This window comes from Cenococcum geophilum (assembly GCF_001692895.1).
Source record: "Cenococcum geophilum 1.58 unplaced genomic scaffold K441scaffold_98, whole genome shotgun sequence".
In the NCBI taxonomy this organism is placed as follows: domain Eukaryota; kingdom Fungi; phylum Ascomycota; class Dothideomycetes; order Gloniales; family Gloniaceae; genus Cenococcum; species Cenococcum geophilum.
This window is the reverse complement of record NW_027137656.1, coordinates 96,347-116,581: the sequence shown is the minus strand read 5'-3', so window position 1 is coordinate 116,581 and position 20,235 is coordinate 96,347. Positions and strand designations below refer to the sequence as shown.

The following is a 20,235-nucleotide window of genomic DNA, read 5'->3' as shown; positions in this document are numbered from 1 at the left end:
TACGGTTTACCAAAAGTTATAAATGCGAATACAGACCTATACGGAACCCCTACCCTTAATCTACCTCTAAACCTCAAACCCCTATTCTTACTACACCCTCTTTTAATACCTCCGACCTCTTTTCAGACCCCCTACGGAGACCCTTACCCTCTTGTAAACCATTACGGACCTATTAATCACTTCTACGGACTATTACAAGACCTTATAGAAACCCCCTACCCTTCTACAAACTACTATAGACATTAACCGCCTTTACGGACCACTATAAGACCTCTTCCACCTACTACGTACTACACTATACTATATAGTATAGCAGACCTAAGAAAGGAAGTTAATAAAGGCCAGGAAAAGTGGAGGTAGGGAGCCAACCTTACGTCTATACCTAATATTAACAACTATATTAAATTCAAAGTTCTTAAATATGAATATTTTAAGCTTATAAACGTTGACCTATAGGAGCAATACTAGGAAGACTTCGCGGACTTTATAGAAGCTATCTTTAAAGCATACAACCCTACTACTATCTATAACCTATAGACCCTCTTATATAACTAAGGTGTATAGGTTAAAAGGAATAAATGAGTTACTATTATACAGTCCCTGTATAACACAATACACAAGAAGGACTAAACAAAATAGACTAAAGAGGAAATCCTAGACCAGTTCCAAGAAACTAAGGAACTCTTTACTTCTTCCAAACTTAATATAATCGCTAGCCTTATACCCAACCTACTTAACCAAATTCGTCCTATAAACCTAAGCGGCTTTAGACTTAACCTTATTAGCTAAAATATACCCTACTCTTAAGCTACGGACTATAACACCCCTGTAAACCAAAATACGGACTAAATTACCCCTATTATTTAAGTTATAGATCCGTAAGCTATATATCCGCAAACTATATATCTATAAGCCATATATCCGCAAACCACAGATCTGCAAACTACAAATCCACAAGTTATAGATCCGCAACCTACCTAACTAAAGACCTATAGCAAGGAGCTAGCTAACCTGGCTAAGCTCTATACCGACAAATCTAAGTATAGCGGTGAAAACGACAATTTTAACTTTAAACTGACTATCTTTACGGACCTTTGTTAGAAGGCTAATATTTCTAAATAGGAATTCAGCCAAGCCTACTCTACTATGCTACGCGGCCTAGCACTTAACTACTACTACACTAACCTTAAAAGCAAACCCCTTGGTATTCCCTTTAATAAACTATATAAAGCTACACGCAACTACTTTAAAGGGCCGGAATATAGGCGTAATATCCTTACCTAATAGAATGCGATTAAGCTACGGACCGTAATTAACAAGAATCCCAAAAAGTTAACCGTAGAGTGCCTGCAAATCCTTATTAAGGATCTCCGGCATCTATAGTATAGCCTTAACATTAAGCTTTAAACAGATAACTTTCTGCATAATAAACTTATTACGGCTTACCAGGAAGTAAAGCCCTATAAATATGCCTATTATAAGCCTACAGACACCTTAGCTGGCCTTATTAATAACCTACGCTCCTCTATTATAACGTATAAAGTCTTAAACCCACTAAGCAGCACTTAAGCCTTTGCTATGGATATTTAATATCTATAAACAAACTTAGACGTTTACTTTACGGACCGCCGTTACCGCTAGTAACACCCATACCGACCAAGTCCCCGTAACCCCCGCAGCAACCCCCGTATAAAAACATACCCCTATAGACAAACTAGCCAGAAGTGCTTTATGTGCGGTAAGGAAGGATATTAGTCTATAAGGCATACCTAGGAAGAACATAATAAGTCTAGGAAGAGACTTAATAGCTATATTAACTAGTTTATTTTAGAATACAAAGGAAAGGAAGTAGAAGAGCCCCCTAATAAGTCAATAGAAGCCCTTATAATTAACTTTAACCTAGACGACTAGGAACAGGAGACCTTAGAGACGTTCTTAACTACTTTCGGACCTTTTACGAACAGCTAAGCCTTTAACATTACAACCGTATTAGCCGACCGCTTATTTATAGTCATCACCGAAATATCGGTAACTTGCTTAGGACGCGAAAGAGCCGCATTGCACCTCACCAAAATTTGTATAAGGGGTAATTCTTTTGATTTTAACTACCTATAATACGTTAACCACCTATTGTAAGTGCCCAAATATTAAAGCTGGCGCGTTACCTAGTTAAGTCGATTATATAGAAATCTTGGTGTTGCATCTTATGGCGCCCTAACAGCAGCAGCCTACTTGATCGTCGGGTCGTCCTTAAAAGCCTTCCGAATGAAAGCGGGCTCAATCTATGCCTGCTTCTGCTATCCTATAGCCGCCTAAGAAGAAGGCGAAGAGGAAGGTAAAGATAGCGAAGAAGAGGCAGAAGACAATACCAGTACTATTACCGTTACCGTTACCGTTACCGTCACCATTATCGTTACCGTTACCATTATCGTCACCATTGCCGTCACCGTCACCGTCGCCGTTGCCGTCGCTGTCGGCGCCGGTAACGCCCGCAGAGCCTACATCTGCAGATGAGGTTAATAAGGGCGAGGATGAGAATACCGAGGAGCCTGTAGAGGTGGAAGATAAGGATATAGACTCGCCGCCGCCGCCGCTACACGCTTTATAAGTGTTTGGAAGGCAGTTACGAGTAGTAAAAATAAGTCTCTTCCTGGCACAAAGTTAGCTGTATTTAACACTAAAAATATATACTACTTTGAGCTAGATCTATGGCAGGACAAGGTTATACAACGTCTATTACTACGGAAGTTTAAGATTACTTAGCTCTAAGCTATCGCCTTCTATAAGAAGGCCCGGTAAGCCGACTGCTGCCCTTAAGATATTCGGTTAAGTGAGGATCTAAATTAAGCTCTCGCTATGATTAAGGAGTGGCACAAGCGCTGGCCGTTAAGGTCTCTATCCTTAAACTTCACCTTATATTTAGTTGAGGAGAAGGAGCTAGAGACTTAGGCTTTTACCGTAACTCCAAGTCAGCAAGTAGTTATTAGGCCTATAGGCAGAAGGACAGCTATATAAGCTTAACTTACCAATCTACCTAATATACTTACAGCTAAAGATGCTTCTAGTAATAGAATGCCGGCAATTGCAGATAGGTGGCCTTATATAAATATATATTGCCGTAATAAAGGTAAGACGTGCTAGTAGGACAAGAAGTTGCCCGACTTACCCAATACTGCAATTAACTATTATCCTATTAGTATAGAAAACTTCCAGCGGTGGAATAAGGAGCTTCTCTCTGGTGACTCTACTATTAAGCAGCCGTTATAACATCTTGTTGTTAACTTGGTTAACTATAAGGAGAGGAGTTGGAAGAGCCGGAAGGAGCCAGTAGTAGAGAAGGAAGATTCTACTACGTCATATTTTAAGAAGCTTGCGTTAGTTATGCTTGTAAAGGAGCTTAAATCTATAGGTTAAAATCCTTACCTTTCTTAACAATATCCTCCGCTATATTTAAATGTTAAAGTACCCTAAAACTTAAGCCCCGTTTAGTTGGAAATAAATCCAGTTAAGCTACTTAGCCAGTTCTTTAAGTGGCTGGCTAACTAGCTAGAGTTTAATAGCGAGAGGCAGAGGGCTATTTTGGAGTTAATTAAGGATAAGTTAGTAGAGGAAGAATAGAATATTAACTTACTAAAGTTATATAAGCTAGGTGAAGGTATAACGTCAGATTAGTGGGAGACCTATAGCTTTAAGATTGGAACGCTATATAGAATTAGGGCTCTAATCTTAAAGTTTAAGCGATTAAGATAGTATCTGTCTATTAATCTATAATATATCCTGCTTCTTGGAAGTGAGCTCCTACGTATATACCATATACTTAACTAACAGCAAAATATAAGAAGCTCTTAAAGCTCTTAAAGTCCTTAGCTAGCCGCTGGTTCCTTCTAATCCAAGCCTTAATATTATTAAATGTAGCCTTAATTGGATTATAATCTGGCGAGTATAGTAGTAGGAATTTTAGTAGGACGCCATGTTGCTTACAAAGCTCTTAAAGCCGTGTTAATTTGTAAATTAACGCGTTATTAAAAATAAGGACTAATTGTGGCCCTAGATATAGTATATAATAGGGTAGTACCTGCTCCTCCATAAAGGCTTTAAATATCGTAGAGGTAATAGAACCTTAAAAGATAAGGTAGCTGAGATATCCGTTAACTGCTAACGCTAGTAGAATACTCCACCTTTTTAACCTCTTAAGTACGCGTAATATAGCACATATAGTCCCTTCTAGTGACCAGCCGTACTTCCTATCACCAGTCCTTTTATTTGCTGCTGACTTGTTAAGAAATATAAGCTACTCTGCCACCTAGCTCTTCTATATACCAATCCAGGCGTTGCGGAGGGGGGCGTTCCTTTGAGCTACACGAGCTATAACTACCTTCCGTGACTAATAAGCTCTCTCGAGAATACGAGCGACAGTTATAGCAGAGACTTAGGTGTCAAACTCGTTAAATAGAAAGGCCTGCATCTTATCTATATATGCGGTTGGCTGATCTTTAAGAAAGTCGAGGAGCCTCTGCGTAGTTAAACAGTCAGCAAAAAGCTTAACACTATGACGCTATATATTACCATTTCTTAGTAGGGTAATAGAGCTCTCGGTCGCCCAAGAACAACGGTAGGAGGAGCGTACGGTTCGCCCTAAATATTAAGGTTTAATTGCATCTTATAAATCGTCTTCTTGGCCACCTTTACAGCCTCCGCAATGGCTGGTACCGCCTTACCAGCTTTAATACGAATCCTAATTCTGTGAATAACTTTATCCAGAAGGCGGCGGCCCATAATAACTTTAATTGTGGTGGTTAAAATGAAAAGAATTGCCCCTCATACAAATTTTGGTGGGGTGCGATGCGGCTCTTTCGCGTCCTAAGCGAGTTACCGATATTTCGGTGATGACTGTATACACTTAATTGCACCTAAAAACCAATCTGCAAGTATACCTGCTAAACCCGTTATAGACGTTACGGACCATAAATAGGACCTATTTGCATATATTACTATAGAACGCTACACCTCTAAAGAATTCTATAGTGTTATAATCGATACAGGTGCCTCTAAGAAGTCTACCATAGGCTACGGACAATACCTTGTATATAGGACCACCACAAATAATAATATAGACATTAATATTACGTAAACTGGGGCCATAAACGTTTAATTTGGCATTGGCTTAACCGCATTAATTGGATTAGTTAAAGTTAAGACTCTAATTGGCCTAATTAACTTCCACGTAGTAAAAGCGGACACCCCCTTCCTACTCTATCTTACAGATATGGATAGGTTATAGGTATACTATAATAATGTTACGGACACCCTAATTGGCCCCGTAACTGCCCTAGGAAGCAAGTATATTACCCTACCAGTTATATAACAATTTAGACACCCGTTCCTTATATAGGGAGAGACTTTACGGACCTACATTTAGGAATCTTTTAACTATAACCCGTGCTACCTTACCAGTACGGAGATCCACCGCCTACACTACCGTTTCGGCCACCCGTTAGCCGAAAAGCTATATAGAGTCCTTAAACGCTTTAGACATAACAACGTTAATAGGAAGGTAGTTGATTACCTAACTAAATACTGCTCCTTCTGCTAGAAATACGGACGTTCCCTAAGCCGATTTAAGTTTACCTTTTATAAGGACCTTAACTTTAACCACTTAGTATACGTGGATATTATATACATTAACGGTAGTCTAGTATTATATATAATCGACGAGGCAACCCGCTATTAAGCCGCCCGTTGGTTGCAAAATATATCTATAAAATATACTTAGGATATTTTACGGACCTACTGGATTAATACGCACGTTAGACCCCCTAAGTATATTACCCACAACACTAGTAGGAACTTTATTAGTAAGGAATTCTAGTAGTATACTATAGCTATAGCTATATTAATAAAAGCTATTCTAGTTAAGGCGTATTAGTCCGTTAGGCTTATTAAGCGAGCTTACCTAGCTTTATAGAGAGCTTACTAGATTATTACGGACGAATATAAGAACATCTAAAAGGAACTGGCTCTATAGATGGCCGTAAAAGCTATTAACGACACCGCTGGCCCTAACGGACTAGTACCTACCCTCTTAGTTTACGGAGAGTACCTAAGAATAAGCAACCTAGGCCCTCCTGCCCCGTCTATTATAGAACGAGCAGCCGCAATACGGAAGGCAATGGCCAAGATAGTTAAGCTACAGGCTAAATAAACTGTTAATAACGCCCTATACTACTACAACGGACCTAATACAACCCCAGTATATAACCTCCCGCTTAACTCTAAAGTCCTTATATAGCGTAAAAGCGGTAATTAGAATAGACCTTATTGCCTACTAGCCGTAGAAAACAAGACGTGCTGCGTATAACTCCCTAGTAGGCTAACTAGCTTTAGAAGCACGTCCGTAAAACCCTACTTTCGGCCTAAAGACAACTATAACGTCAAGCTAGATAAACTAGAAACACCCATTAAACCAAACAAACTAGAAGTACCCGTCAAACCAGACAAACTAGAAGCACCCGCCAAACTAAATAAACTAGAAGCACCCCTACCTACCTTAGAAGTCCCCTAGGAACTTACTAAACCTATTAAACCTATAAAGCGTAGTTAAGGATACCCCCAAAAGTACCCTATAACTAAGAACCCCGTAATAAAGAATTACCTAACCTCCACAGAAATATCCGCAAGGCAATCTCCGCTTATGGATATATTAGTTCTAGTACAGGAAACCCTATTTATAGACTTACGACATAAAGAGATTAACGGACTACTTAAAAAGGGTATCTTTGCGGTTGTAATGGAGAGAGACATTCCGCAAGGCGTCCGTATATTTAACTTACGCTTTATTAACAAGATTAAGCACCCTAGTACTGATAAAGCCTTTAAGAAATTAAGGCTTGTTATATAAGCTTATAACAACTAGGGAAAGGGCTTAGTCCTTACGTAATTGCCTACAATTTAACAAGTTAGCCAACGGATTATACTTGTACTTACGCCTAGACTATAGCAAACTAAGCCCGTAGCCCTCTACTTACGGGACATCTTATAAGCCTATATGCAGTCTAATACCTACTTAAGTAGGGATATCTTTATACGACCACCCTATGAGCTTAACCTATAACTAGGAACAATTTTATAGGTTGTAAAACCTCTTTACGAAGTACTAGAAGCCGGAAACCATTGGTTTAAGATATACTACTAGCACCACATTAGTAAACTTAAAATGGAATAATTGATCTACGACCCCTGCCTCCTATATAGCCCATTAAACGGCCTTGGTATTACTGGACTCTAAATAGATAATACCCTCTTCCTAGCAGACTAGACCTTTGCGGACGCTAAAGAAACTAAATTATAAAAGGTAAAGTTCTTAGTAAAGCCGCGAGAGCAGTTAACTAAGTAGACCCTAATTAAGTTTAATAGAGGCTTAATTATATAAAAGGGCAACCTAATTAAGCTGACTTAGGAACGCCAAGCTTAAAACCTAAAGCCTATTATAGTAAAGCCTATGGACCTTATTAGTTCCCGTAAAGAGACCCGTAAAACCGTAAATATAAAGGACTAATATACTGCACAGCGTGCAAGAGGCGCCTATATTGCCACAGTCTGTTAACCTAAATCTGCCTATAACCTATCCTTTACGGCCCAGGCAGTAGACCCGCAAGAAGAAAATATTAAGTAGCTTAATAAGCGCATTTAGTGGCAAATCGACAATGCAGTAAGGGGACTTACTTTTATACCACTAGACCTAAATTCCCTTAGCTTATTAGTATTTACGGACGCCTCCTTTGTTAATAATAAAGACCTATTATTACAAATCGGCTTTATAATTATACTTACGGACCGTAATTAGGACGTAAATATACTGCACTAGTCCTTAATTAAGTGTAAATAAGTAACCCGCAGTGTACTAGCTTCTAAACTATATACACTAGCTTATAGATTTAATATAGCAGCCGCAATTAAATTAACGGTCTAGAAGATTCTATAACTAGAGTAGTTACCCCTAGTTTTATACACCGATTTAAAGTCCCTCTACAACTGCCTAGTTAAACTAGGTACGATATAAGAGAAGAGGCTTATAGTCGACCTAATGTGCTTACATTAGGCCTACGAACGACGTGAAATTACAGAGGTTAAATAGATTAGCGGCGGAAACAACTTAGTAGACGCCATAACTAAGGCAAAGCCGTGTTAAGCCCTTAAGACCCTAATTAACACGAATAAGCTTAACCTAAAAGTTATAGAATGGGTAGAACGGGACTAACGGAGTACCTACGGTACGCCTACGGCCCGTTAGAAGGCCGTACGGCTCATTGTACGGCCAGCTTAGGGCACCGTTTAGAAGGCAGCCTAGACGGCACCTTGGGGGAGATTTCCTATATATTTTCCTTTATGTTTTATGGTTTTATTAAAGCAATTACGGAGGCTGTATATAGGTGGTTTTATTTTTCAAGTACTGCCAGTGTATAATTACAGCACCTATTGTACTAACCACGTGCTTACGCATTCGGTACACTAGGTACGCGTTTACGCGTTTAGTGCACTAACCACTCGCTTACGCGTCTAGTGCACTTATAAAGCACTAACTAATTAGGGGGGAGGTGCATCAGTATATAGACTATGTAGTCTGCTTTATACAATTGACAGTTACTATTATCCAAAAGAGTATACAATACTATACGTATTTCGTGCCCCTGGATCTAACTCACTCGTGCTATTAAGTTAGTACGAACAATATTGCTTTAACTTAATACTATACTAACTTAGTCTATTATTATATCTTATATTATTAAGTATCTCTAATATTACCCTAACTTATAACCTAATTAATTTTTAGATTATACTCCTATAACTAAAATATCCCTAATACTACCTTATCTCGCTTTAATAATAAAATATTAAAAGATATCTTAATACGTCTTTTATTAATAGTTATCTAAATAGGTTCTATTTTAAGGTTAATAGTACCTCCTCTATAAGCTATTAGATCTTCTAACATTATAACTAATAGGTAAGAGTACTCCTTTTATCTATAAGGTAGTCCTATTTATTTAACTACTACTAATAAAATATAGTTTCTTATTGCTCTACTATCTATTAGTACTTTAAACTGTTAATCCTACTAATTAACTCTTAAATTTAGGCATTATTCTTAAATTCCTTTAAGGGTCTAAGGCTTTACTACCAGCTCCTTCTAATTTTATAAGCCTCACCTTTTCCTAACTATTAGCTACTAGATCCTATTTATACTTAGTTTACTTTTAACTAATACTTTATTTGCTTTTTTTCTTTAATATGCTATAGATATATATTCTTTAGGTATTCCTACTACTATTATCTATCTAAGCATTCTTCTATAAGGAATTTTTTAGTTAAAGTATTAAGTTATTTAACTTCTAAACTTCTACTAGATGCTAACCATATATATATTTAATATTTCTATACTATTACTTATTTAGCGCCTAATATATCCTTATAGGGTACTTCTAGTTTTTTTTTAATCTTTGGCGTCTTATACATTTTATATTAGTTATCTATATATATAATATATAATAATATATAATACGCTAGGTGTCTTAAGTTAACTTTTAATTTATCTTCTTTTTTAAGTTTAAACCTCTATTTCATTAATCTATATATTAGTTTTATATTTACTAGTACTAAGATTTACCTTTTACTTTAGTTCTATAATCTTTTTTATTATTATAGATTTCTAGACGTTATAATTAATGCTCCTTTAATGTAACTTATATGTCCTTTAGTAATTACCCAATCTTAAATGATTCTTTTATCTAGCTATATATAGAAGTCTTCCTATTTATTATTATATCCCTACTTATATTACTTTTAGTATAGCTCTATAAGTATATAAAATCTATTTATAAGAAAGTATTTTGTTGTTACTATATTATTACAACCTTTAGTATATCGTTTTTTAAATCTAATTAGAATTTCTAAATTCTCTTCTTCTTTTAGTTCTTTAAGCTATTTTGCTCTTAGTGTACCTAGTCTAAACCTATTAGTAATCTTTTATATAGGTACTCTATTTTTAGGTTATCCTAGTATTTTAGGCCCTTAACAACCTCTTTATTCCTACTACGCTTTAATTTAATTCTTAAATCCTTTTTAGTTTTTTCTTGGTTTGCGTTTGGCTATTAGATCTATTAGATCCTTAAATTTTATAATTCTAGTATTAATGTGAGGTGATAAGCTCCGCACCACTTAGCCACACAAACCTACAAAAGGTAAACGAGTGACTGGCTTGATGTCAGACACGGCTGTGCGGAACAATACATATAGGCGAGGTGACTTCGTCACCTGACAATTAATTATTTAACTTTAAGGCTAAAAACTTTATTTACCTACTATAGGCGTTCTTGTTTGTTTATTAAAATCTTAGTCCCCTAAGAATCTACATCTCGTCTATATTTATTTGCCTTTAAACTAAGCTACTACCCTTTCCTATTAGTTTTTATCCGTTATAGATCTTTAAGTAGTTTTTATCTTATCTTAAAAAATTTAAGCGGTTCTTATCCTTACTTTAAAATCTTAAACTTATAGCCTTTTGCCTTTATAAAGTGCTAAAGTAGTTTACTATCCTACTTCTTTTATATTTCGTGAAGCGATAAATATTATATCTAATGGAGTTTTAGTCCCTATTGCTAATTCTTCCTTTATAGTAGATTTAACCTCTACCTCTATTATTACGTCCTTAAGGTTTATATACTTCTAGTAAGCTATTTTTATTACCTTATTACCGCTACTAATAGTCTATTTATTTTAATTTATTTTAATTTTATTGCTCTTTAATAGAACTAGTGCGCAAGAACTTTCTCTACTAACTATTAGCTAAATATGCCGTTTTAGTCCTAATCTAGTTTATAAAGTTAATTTTAGTCTTTATCTAACTCTCTTATACCTTAAAGTTCTCCTAACTTAAGCTCCTATAGCTAATAGCTTGCGCTATACTTAGTGTCTTTATAAACTTAATATATATTATTATAATAAAACATAAAGTTCTTAATTAAATATTCTTTTATTCCTTGTAGCATATTATTATTTCTCTCTATATATATATATTATTTACTAGTCTAGTTTTCTTTACTACGTAGTTACTCTAAATACTTCTATAGTCTTTAGTAAAAAAAAAATTCTATAGTTTATACAAACTCTATCTTTAAACCACTAGTCTTATTATAGAGTCCGCTTAAATATCTTCTACTATTAAGATCCTTAGTTTAGCCTTTACTTCTTAAGTCTTTAATTACTTAATTCTTACCCTTTAGGTTTCTATAGTCTTCTATCTTTCTTAGTTTCTTTAATACTACTTAGGTCTATTAACTCTACGCTATACTATAATTTAAACACTTACTATATTGCCTTCTTTATATATATTAGTCCCTACTATATTCTACTAAACTTACTGCTTTAGTATAGCTAGTTATCTATTTTAATAGCTTATTTAATTAGCTCTCTTATATCACTTAAATCGTCAATTAGTATTATAGTAGCTTAAACTTTAGCCTTTAGTCCCTTTCTATACAATACTATTAACGCTCTTTAGTTCTACTTAGTCTGCGCTATTAGTATTTTAAACTGTATTATATAGTTTATTACTAATCCCCTTTACGTAAGCTAATATAGCTTTCCTTTAGCTATTACTATTAATTCCAGATCTTTATATATCTATATTAATCTACTAGTAAATTCTTCCTAGTTTAAGAATATATACCACACCTCTAAGTTAGTAGTTTCTAATATATTAGCCTATATCTCCGCAAGATAAGGTCTAAACTACTCTGATACTCTACCTATTAAGAATAGCCCTATATATATAACTTAATATTCTAGTTTTACTAACTTTGTCCCTTTTATTAGAGTTTTAGTCTTATTTATATAAGGAATCCTTTTAGCTTATATTTTTCTCCTATAAACCTTTTAATTAATAGTATCTTAATCTTTTCCCTCTTTATATTTTATAGTTGCTAAAGTAGTACCTAATTATTAGTATTGTTTTATTCTATAACACTTCTTAACTAATTTATTATAACTATCTATAAGTTATTATCCCTTATGCTAGTATATCCTCCTAATCCTAAAGTAGTTGCTATTATAGATAGCGTTATAGCTACTGCTTTAAATAGTATATATTATTTAACTTTCCCTACTATAGTTATAGTAGTAAATATATAACAAAGCCTTATAGAGAATATTATGGTAAACTTATTAGTAGGCTAGGTATATAGGTATAGAATAGTTAATAATATAAATATAATTAGTAGAGTAGGTTACCTAATAGATTAACTACGTCAGGAAAAAATTTAGCAGCATTTTGCCAGCATTTTTAGCATTTCGCAGCATTTCATAGCATTTAAAACAGACCATACGCATTAAGCAGCATCTAGGCAGCTATATATATATATTATATATAAAAAATTTATTTTTAGATAGATAATTAGATATAGTATATTATATAATAATTTTTTTTATAAATTACTTATAAATTACGTAAGTTATTCTACTTNTNAAAAAAANTTTAAANNNNTTTAAANTTTTTTTNANAAGTAGAATAACTTACGTAATTTATAAGTAATTTATAAAAAAAATTATTATATAATATACTATATCTAATTATCTATCTAAAAATAAATTTTTTATATATAATATATATATATAGCTGCCTAGATGCTGCTTAATGCGTATGGTCTGTTTTAAATGCTACGAAATGCTGCGAAATGCTAAAAATGCTGGCAAAATGCTGCTAAATTTTTTCCTGACGTATAAAAAGAGAACTATTTAAGTAGGGACTATAGTCCTATAAATATATAATACTACGCCTAAGAAATATACTAAATACGTTAGTACGTTAGTATGTTGGTATATCCTACGTTTTTATATTCCAAACTTATAACGTAACTAACTATATAACTTAGCTACCTCTTATACTATTCTAACTAACCTATTTATATCTCTTTTTAGTAGTTCTATTACTGCTAATATAAGGTCCGTAATAAGCGGTATTAGAGGCTTAGGAGGACCTTTTACTAGTAAACAACCTTACTATTATTATTGTAGAATAATAAAGTTTTAAGAATAAAGCTTTATAATATCCGTATTAGTAGCGGATTAAAAGAAGCTTATTAGAACTGCCTATACCAGCTAAGGAATATATTAAGTTAAAAACCTATACTATATAAACACTTTTTATAAAGGAAACCAATTTAATAATATAATTTTAATAAGGCCTATAGACTACTAACTATAAACTACCTATAATATAAAGCCCCGCTAATGTAAGCGACAAATATACCGCTGAAGCCTCTATTTAAAAACTTATTAAATAGGAAGACTGGCTAATGTTTAGTATTAATATATAAAACCACCTCTAATCTAAAAATATTAAATAGGTCCTTAACGATCTACTAATAAGGGGACTTTATAAATAGGGCGCTATAAGGATACAATTGTGGAATAGAATAAATTAGTAAGAGAGATAAATCCTTAAGGAGGTAAGGCCTTTTACTGTTATTCTTGGGCGACCGAGAGCTCTACTGCCTTACTAAGAAATGGTAATATATAACGTTATAGCGTTAAGCTTTTTACTAACTGGTTTTACTAATTAGTTCTATAGAGGCTTTTTAACTTCCTTAAAGACCGGCTGACTGTGTATTTAGATAAGATGTAGGACTTCCTATTTAACGAGTTTAATGCCTAAGTCTCCATTTTAACAGTTTATAAAACTTTTAAGAAAGCTCATTAGTCTTAGAAGGTAGTAAGAGCTTAGGCAGTATAATGAAATGAGACCCTACTATAAGAGGCCAGTCTAACCGGAATGTATAATTATCTAATTAATAGTATAGAATAAGAGTTACAGGTAAGTAGAAGATAAGTTAAGGTAGAATAATCTTCATGTAATAAAGGATAAATGCTTTTCAACCTCTTTTATTTAGAGACTAATTACTAGTTTTTCTCTAGAGGAGAACTAGCTTCCCTATATAATCCTTTTAAGACACTAGTAAAACCCTTTACTCCTTATTTATCTAACTATGTTATCTAAAACGTAGATAAAATATAGATAGAATATAGATAAAGCCTCCTACTGTCTTATCTAATATATACCTTTTAGGGGATTCCGTTATAATTGCCTCCCCTTTAAGGGTCTTAGTTCTTTAAGACTTCGCTTTTACTAAGCTTTTATAAAGTTTCAGCTAAAACCACTAAGGAAAATTCTTAGTAGAAAGGTACTCTATAATATGGCTTATAAGTAGTTCTTTACTAGTATAGAACCTTACTTTATCTTTAGCTCCTCTACTCTTTTTCTACTATAGCTCCTTATAATACCTTTATAATAGAACTAAAATAATAATAATAAAAATTAGATAGGATTTACCTTTCTTATTATAAGAGTTTGTTATAAGTTAATCTAGAGGTTATCCTATATAATGCGTTTATAAACTACTATCCCTATTTACCTAAAATAAGTTTTAATAATAACGTCTTTATTTTAATTTTCTTTTATTTTATAAGCTATTATCTCTTATACGTATTTTTATTAACAATACCATTTATCTTATTTTTTTAGTAGACTATTTTCTCTATATTTTAACTTTTAGCTTCTATATCTCTAGCTATTCTTTTATAACTGCTTTATTCTCTTTTTATAATACATTTATAAGTAATAGGATCCCTATTTTGTCTCTATTAATAATACTAACTTCTTATAGTATTCTCTTATAATAGCTTAAGGTTATACTACACGTCCTTAAATTAGTGGTAGTGTTATTTTAATACTACCCTAGACCTCCTCTATTACTCCTATAGTAATCTCTCTAAAGTACTACTATTATTACATTTACGTACTTACGCTAGACCTATCCCACGCCTATAAGATATCTTACTTTAATAAAAATAAATTTAAGTATTCCTATTACTATAGTAGAAGAAAAACCTATATTCTAGTACTTTCTATTCTATCCTATTTTAAATTTCACTAATTATATTAAATCCCGGCTATTTATACGCGTGAGACTTATAAGCTCTAGCGCGCTATTTAGGATTTCCACCTATATCTAAATAGTAATAGATAAGGATAGAAGGTATTTACCCTTACTTATAAGCTCTTTAATTTAATAAGAGTTTCTACTACTATAGAGATATAATAATCTTAGATATATAGTGTCTAAGAGCACATATACGAGTAGCGTACCCTTATAAATAATAACATTCGCACTCTTACGCGGTCCTTTTTAGCTAGGTAAGTTTCTCTAGTAATATATTTAGAAACTATACTAATTCTCTTAGCTAACGGCTTTTAGATCCCTACTTAAATACTAATTTAGAGCCTAAGGATACTAAGGATAGTAATAAATGTCTAGATAAATGTCCTCCTTGCTAGTTTCCCGCCTATACTAGTCCTTCTAGTTCCCGTTATTTTAAGAAGAATATTAATAAAAGTGCTAATAATACCGTTAATAATAACATTAAGATAGAAGAGGAGGCTCCTATTACTGCTACTAATATTTAAGTTATTATTTAGTTCTTTTCTTCTTTTTATAAAATAGCTTTATATAGTGCTTTTTAGATACCTTTAGAATACCCTATTATTAGGAATTAACTTTATATTTTAGGGATGCCTTTATTCTAAGCTTTAGTAACAATTTATATAAAGATAGTGCACTACTATAATCCCTATATATAATAAACGGATAGTATTCCTATAGGTACTTTATAATTTCTTAAAAAGATTTAATTCTTTATAGGCTGTTTTTTTACTCCTCTCTATACTATTAACTCTATTACGTATCTCTAGTGCTAGACTAAATACTCCCTTTTTATCTCTAGGGGGTCCTTTTAAATCCCTAAGACCTTTTCTTATATTACTACTGCTTATTCTTAAATAGTGTCTCTTCCAAATAGTATTCCTAGTAGTTCTCTTATAAATTTTATAGGCTTCCCCTTATAGGGTTCTAGGATCCCTATTATAATAGTAAAACGTTTTTATTCTTAATGCCTATACTTAACCTTATGGTTTTAATTTATAGGGTCTTTTCTATTATCTCGTCTATAGTATATCCGGAACCGTTACTAAATCTTTACCTTTAGTCTATTACGGCACTAACAGAACTTAGTAAAACTTCGCACTAGTAAGTTGCTACAGATTGCCGTATATTGCGGTTACGTGACGCAAAGATCTTATAAAATACCGAACGGCGCTACTCTTCTTCTCCTTTCCTTTCCCTAGCTTTAGATTCTCGTTTATAGACAATCTAATCGTATAGGCTTACACGTCCCTTTTACTATACTCATACCTTAATTAACTAAGTCGCTAATATTATCTAAAGCTTACTCTACTCTTTCTTCCTAAGAAGGAACTTAAATATGCCCGCGAAGCCCTACTGCACGCGTCCACGTCGCCGCGGGTGGAAACATCATCAGGAATTCGTTTCTTATGATGGCCAAGTGCAGAGGCGATGGTAGGGAGCCGCCGCAGCGCGTGCAGCGCGCTGTTGTCGCGGTTCTGTGGTGATGAGCCTGCGACGCGTACGATGCATCGCCCTTAACACCAGGAGACCTACTGCCCCCGCCTGGGGCTCCTGCTCTACCATCTAGGGGGGCCATTAAGGGAAACTGGGATACGAAAACCACCCGATGTACGACTACCTAGCTTATAGCTAGGCCCGAAACTGGCCTTATCTAGCTAGCAGACGTGGACGCGCCCTAGTCGTACAATAGGACACCTTTGGGCTTGCACTAGCTCTAAGATCGCAAGGCAAGGGCGTAGGGAAACCCTTTTTATAAGAACTTGTTAAGGTTAACGCGTTACAGATACCTTGTACGAAACTTATTAAGGCCCCAAGGCTACCGTAAAGAACTTATTAAGGCCCTGCCTAGAGAACTCGTTAAGGCCCCTCTATAAGGGCCTATCTGGTATCCAGTACACCCAGGTAACTCAGAAGAGGGTCTTAGTAGGCGTGGTGCGCGCGACCTGGACATCAGACGCGACAGCGACGCAATAGCGACGCGACGGCGACCAGACGGCTTAATAAGGTGGAAATATGGGCAAAGCTCTAGGCAGCGGAAACACAGGCCAGCTTTAACGGCCCTATGGCGTTCGACCTATAGTCGCAGGTGACTCACAGGAGGGTCTTAATAGGCGTAGTGCACGCAACCTAACGTATACGTATACGCGCACGCATATGCATATATATATATATATATATATATATATATATTTTTTAGGTCCGTTGTATTATACTATATATAATACTGCGCATGCAGCCTTTAGGCTATAGCGCTATAGTTTTATATACATAAACCCTTTCTAGGCAGCTTAATATGTACTAGTAGCTATATCCTAATAGTTTATAAACCCTTAGGAGTTTATAGCTTCTTGGTAAAATACTAAGGTACTACAACTACTAGGAAATGAGAAAACAGTAGGAAAAACTATAAGAAATCCTAACACCTGTCCCTGTCCTTTTGCAATTTATTTCTATCCTTTCGCTCTCTACTATCTTTTTACTAAGAGCCTAGTAGGAGTTACCTCCTTCTAAAATCCTATTTGTTTTATTTTATTCTTCCATAGAACCCTCTAAGCTAGTACTACCTACTAGCTTAGCTGCTTTTAGAACCTTACAGTCTTTACTATTCGCAAAGTGGTTTTCTTTACAGTTAATGCAAAGAGGGGTAGTATGCTGGTAAGGCTTGCCCATTATTACATAGGTAAAACAGGAGTAGTCTTTAGATAAATATACAGCTGCACAAAATCTATAGGCTCTAGTAGAGCATCTATCTCCTATATGGCCAAATTTTTGGCAGCTAGTACACTGCGTAGTCGGAGAGACTTCGAGGTATTTTACTACCTTAGTAGCTGTACCTACAATTAATATCTCTTTTTACTTAAGGATTTCTTGTCTTTTTTCTTCATTTTCTATAGTAAAAACTATAGAGCCAAATCTAGTCTGTGGATTGTGTTTTTTTTTTCGCTAAATAAGATCCATCTAGGTAGTCCTTATATCCTTATAGGATTAAAGGTCTCAATTTCTTCTTTTAGAAGCTTAGAGCCTCCTTCTCTTAGGAAAGGTAGAGTAGGAACCCCGTGGGCTACAATTTAAACCCATGGTTCTAATTTTTGTTTTCTTTAAAAGGTAAAGCATTTATGCCAGATCTCCTTATACTTGACTAGGAAATCTGCATTATACTCTTCTATAGTTATAAGGAGAATATTTTATTTTGCTTTAGTTCTAGCTATTAACGCTAGTACTAGCTTTTTTACTTACAGTTTTAATGCAAATAGTTAATTGACTTTGTTTCGTATAGAGAAGGTATCTAAAGGTTAGTCCTTTTCGTCCGTAATTAGGACTAGCTTCCTTTCTTATAGCTGCTTTTTCTTACTTTTAGTAGAAGTAGAACTTCTACTAGAAGGAGAAGGGGTAAAAGGTAGTAATAAGGAGGGTAGGGAGGATAAAGAAGGGGGGAGGTCCTTCTTTAGCCTCTCTGCGTAAGTTTCTTTAATAGGAGCCACCTCCTTATAGAGAGCTCTTACTTCTTCTACTAGTCCTTTTAGGACCTCTTTTACCTCTTCTTCTTTTTCTTCTTCTTCTTCTTCTTTTGCAAAGGGGTTTTTTCCTATTAGGATATTTTGTGTATAGTCCACTAGCTATCCAACTTATTCTTCTTATTCTTCTCCTTCTAGCCCTTTATAGGCCTAGATTAGGCTTCTTAAAGCCTTATATAGATGTTCTTCCGGAGTAAGGGAAGAGGAAGGTATACTAGGCATACTATCCATAGTAGTTATTGGTTTTATTATCTTTTTTGCAGGGGCGATGGCGCAGTGGTAGAGATATGCTATCGGGAAGTCTGACGCGGAGTGGTGACCGCGAAGGTCGTAGGTTCGAATCCTACAGCCCTTTTCTTTCCTATGGCTTTTTACTCTCCACATAAATCTCAAAAGGGTATACAGGCGCTACCATCTGCAGTATTAAGATGGCTAAAGGGCGCTTACCAGCGCTAAAAAAATAGGCCTATTGGCTTGTAACGGTAATAGAAGCAACTAACCCCTAGTCTTAGTATGGCGCGCAACGGGGCGGTAAAGAATGTCGGTGAGGGCGCTATCTATCGCAACAGTGGGGCAGGGATATACTATTGGTCACGGCTAGGGGGAGTTTATAATAATATAACTAAAAATTGTGCTTAGTAGTGTACACCTTAGCTATTGGCTACACTGGTCCACTAACAGTGGGAGGAGGCATCTGTATATAGTATACTGGTTCGACTAGCCAGTTCTAGGAGGAGGTTTTTCCCAGTATGCTGGTTTCCTCCTCTGTAGAGAATAGCGCTCTATAGAACCGCTGTATGGACCTTAAGGAACCGCAACAGCGTAATAGAATTGATCTATCTATCTATCTATCTTTTTTGCAGGTTTTTAGTTTTCTTTTTCAGGAGAAGACTAAGGATGTCCTCTTTTTTCTCCTATCCTAACTGGGCTAGGAGAAGAAGAATAGGGAGAAAAAGTAGATATAGAATCCTCATCACTTATTTCTATAGGAGGTTTTTTTTTAGACCTATTAGGCCTTGGCATTTTATATCTTATAAAAGGGTTTTCTAGTTTTTACTATCCTTATACCCTTTCTCCTTACTAATCCTACTAGAAGATTTCTGGGGAGATTAGGCTAAAAGGTAATAGAAAATCTAGCCTCTATATTTCGTGGTATTAGTATTTAGTTTTAGTATTCCTGTCTATGCCTCGCTTATAAGCTAGGACCACCCCTAAGAAGAATTTTCTGTTAGGGGAAAGGGGGTAAAACGACAAATAAATCCACCTCTAGCTCGCTAGGCAGTAGGAATTAAGTCTTAAAAGTTAGAAAATCGATTGTTTTTGATAGTAAGATGGGTATACGTAAGTTTTAAAGTGTGACGCTACCTTTTAGTAAGGTTGCATGTGCGGTAAAGGTTTTTATGCATATATATATAGGGGAGGCTATAGGGGAAACACAGACCAGTTAGATAAGGACTTAACGGTTAAAGATATAGGCCAGCTTATAGGAATAGGGGATATAAGCTTAGTTAGTAGAATAGGGTAGGGTAAGTTACCTAGCACGGGACCTAGTTTATAACCTATTCTGTAAAACACAATCGGCCTATTATAAGGAGACTCTTATAGGCAACGCGAAACGGGAATTAAAACCTCCTGCGGGGCGTAGTGTGTAGTAGCTACTACTGGCTCTAGGGACTTTACCCTTT

The 20,235-nt window shown here is 35.0% G+C and overlaps 1 protein-coding gene across 1 annotated transcript; it reads right to left on the bottom strand.

Moving 5' to 3' along the window:
• Window positions 1–18,321: 18,321 nt before the first annotated feature.
• K441DRAFT_671373 (uncharacterized protein) lies at window positions 18,322–19,906 on the bottom strand. Its single transcript, XM_067650417.1, has 2 exons — window positions 19,475–19,906; window positions 18,322–18,652 (listed from the first exon to the last, which is right to left on the bottom strand). Exons 1-2 carry the CDS (start codon window positions 19,571–19,573, stop codon window positions 18,368–18,370), a joined length of 384 nt encoding a protein of 127 aa, XP_067496539.1. The 5' UTR covers window positions 19,574–19,906; the 3' UTR covers window positions 18,322–18,367.
• Window positions 19,907–20,235: the final 329 nt, after the last annotated feature.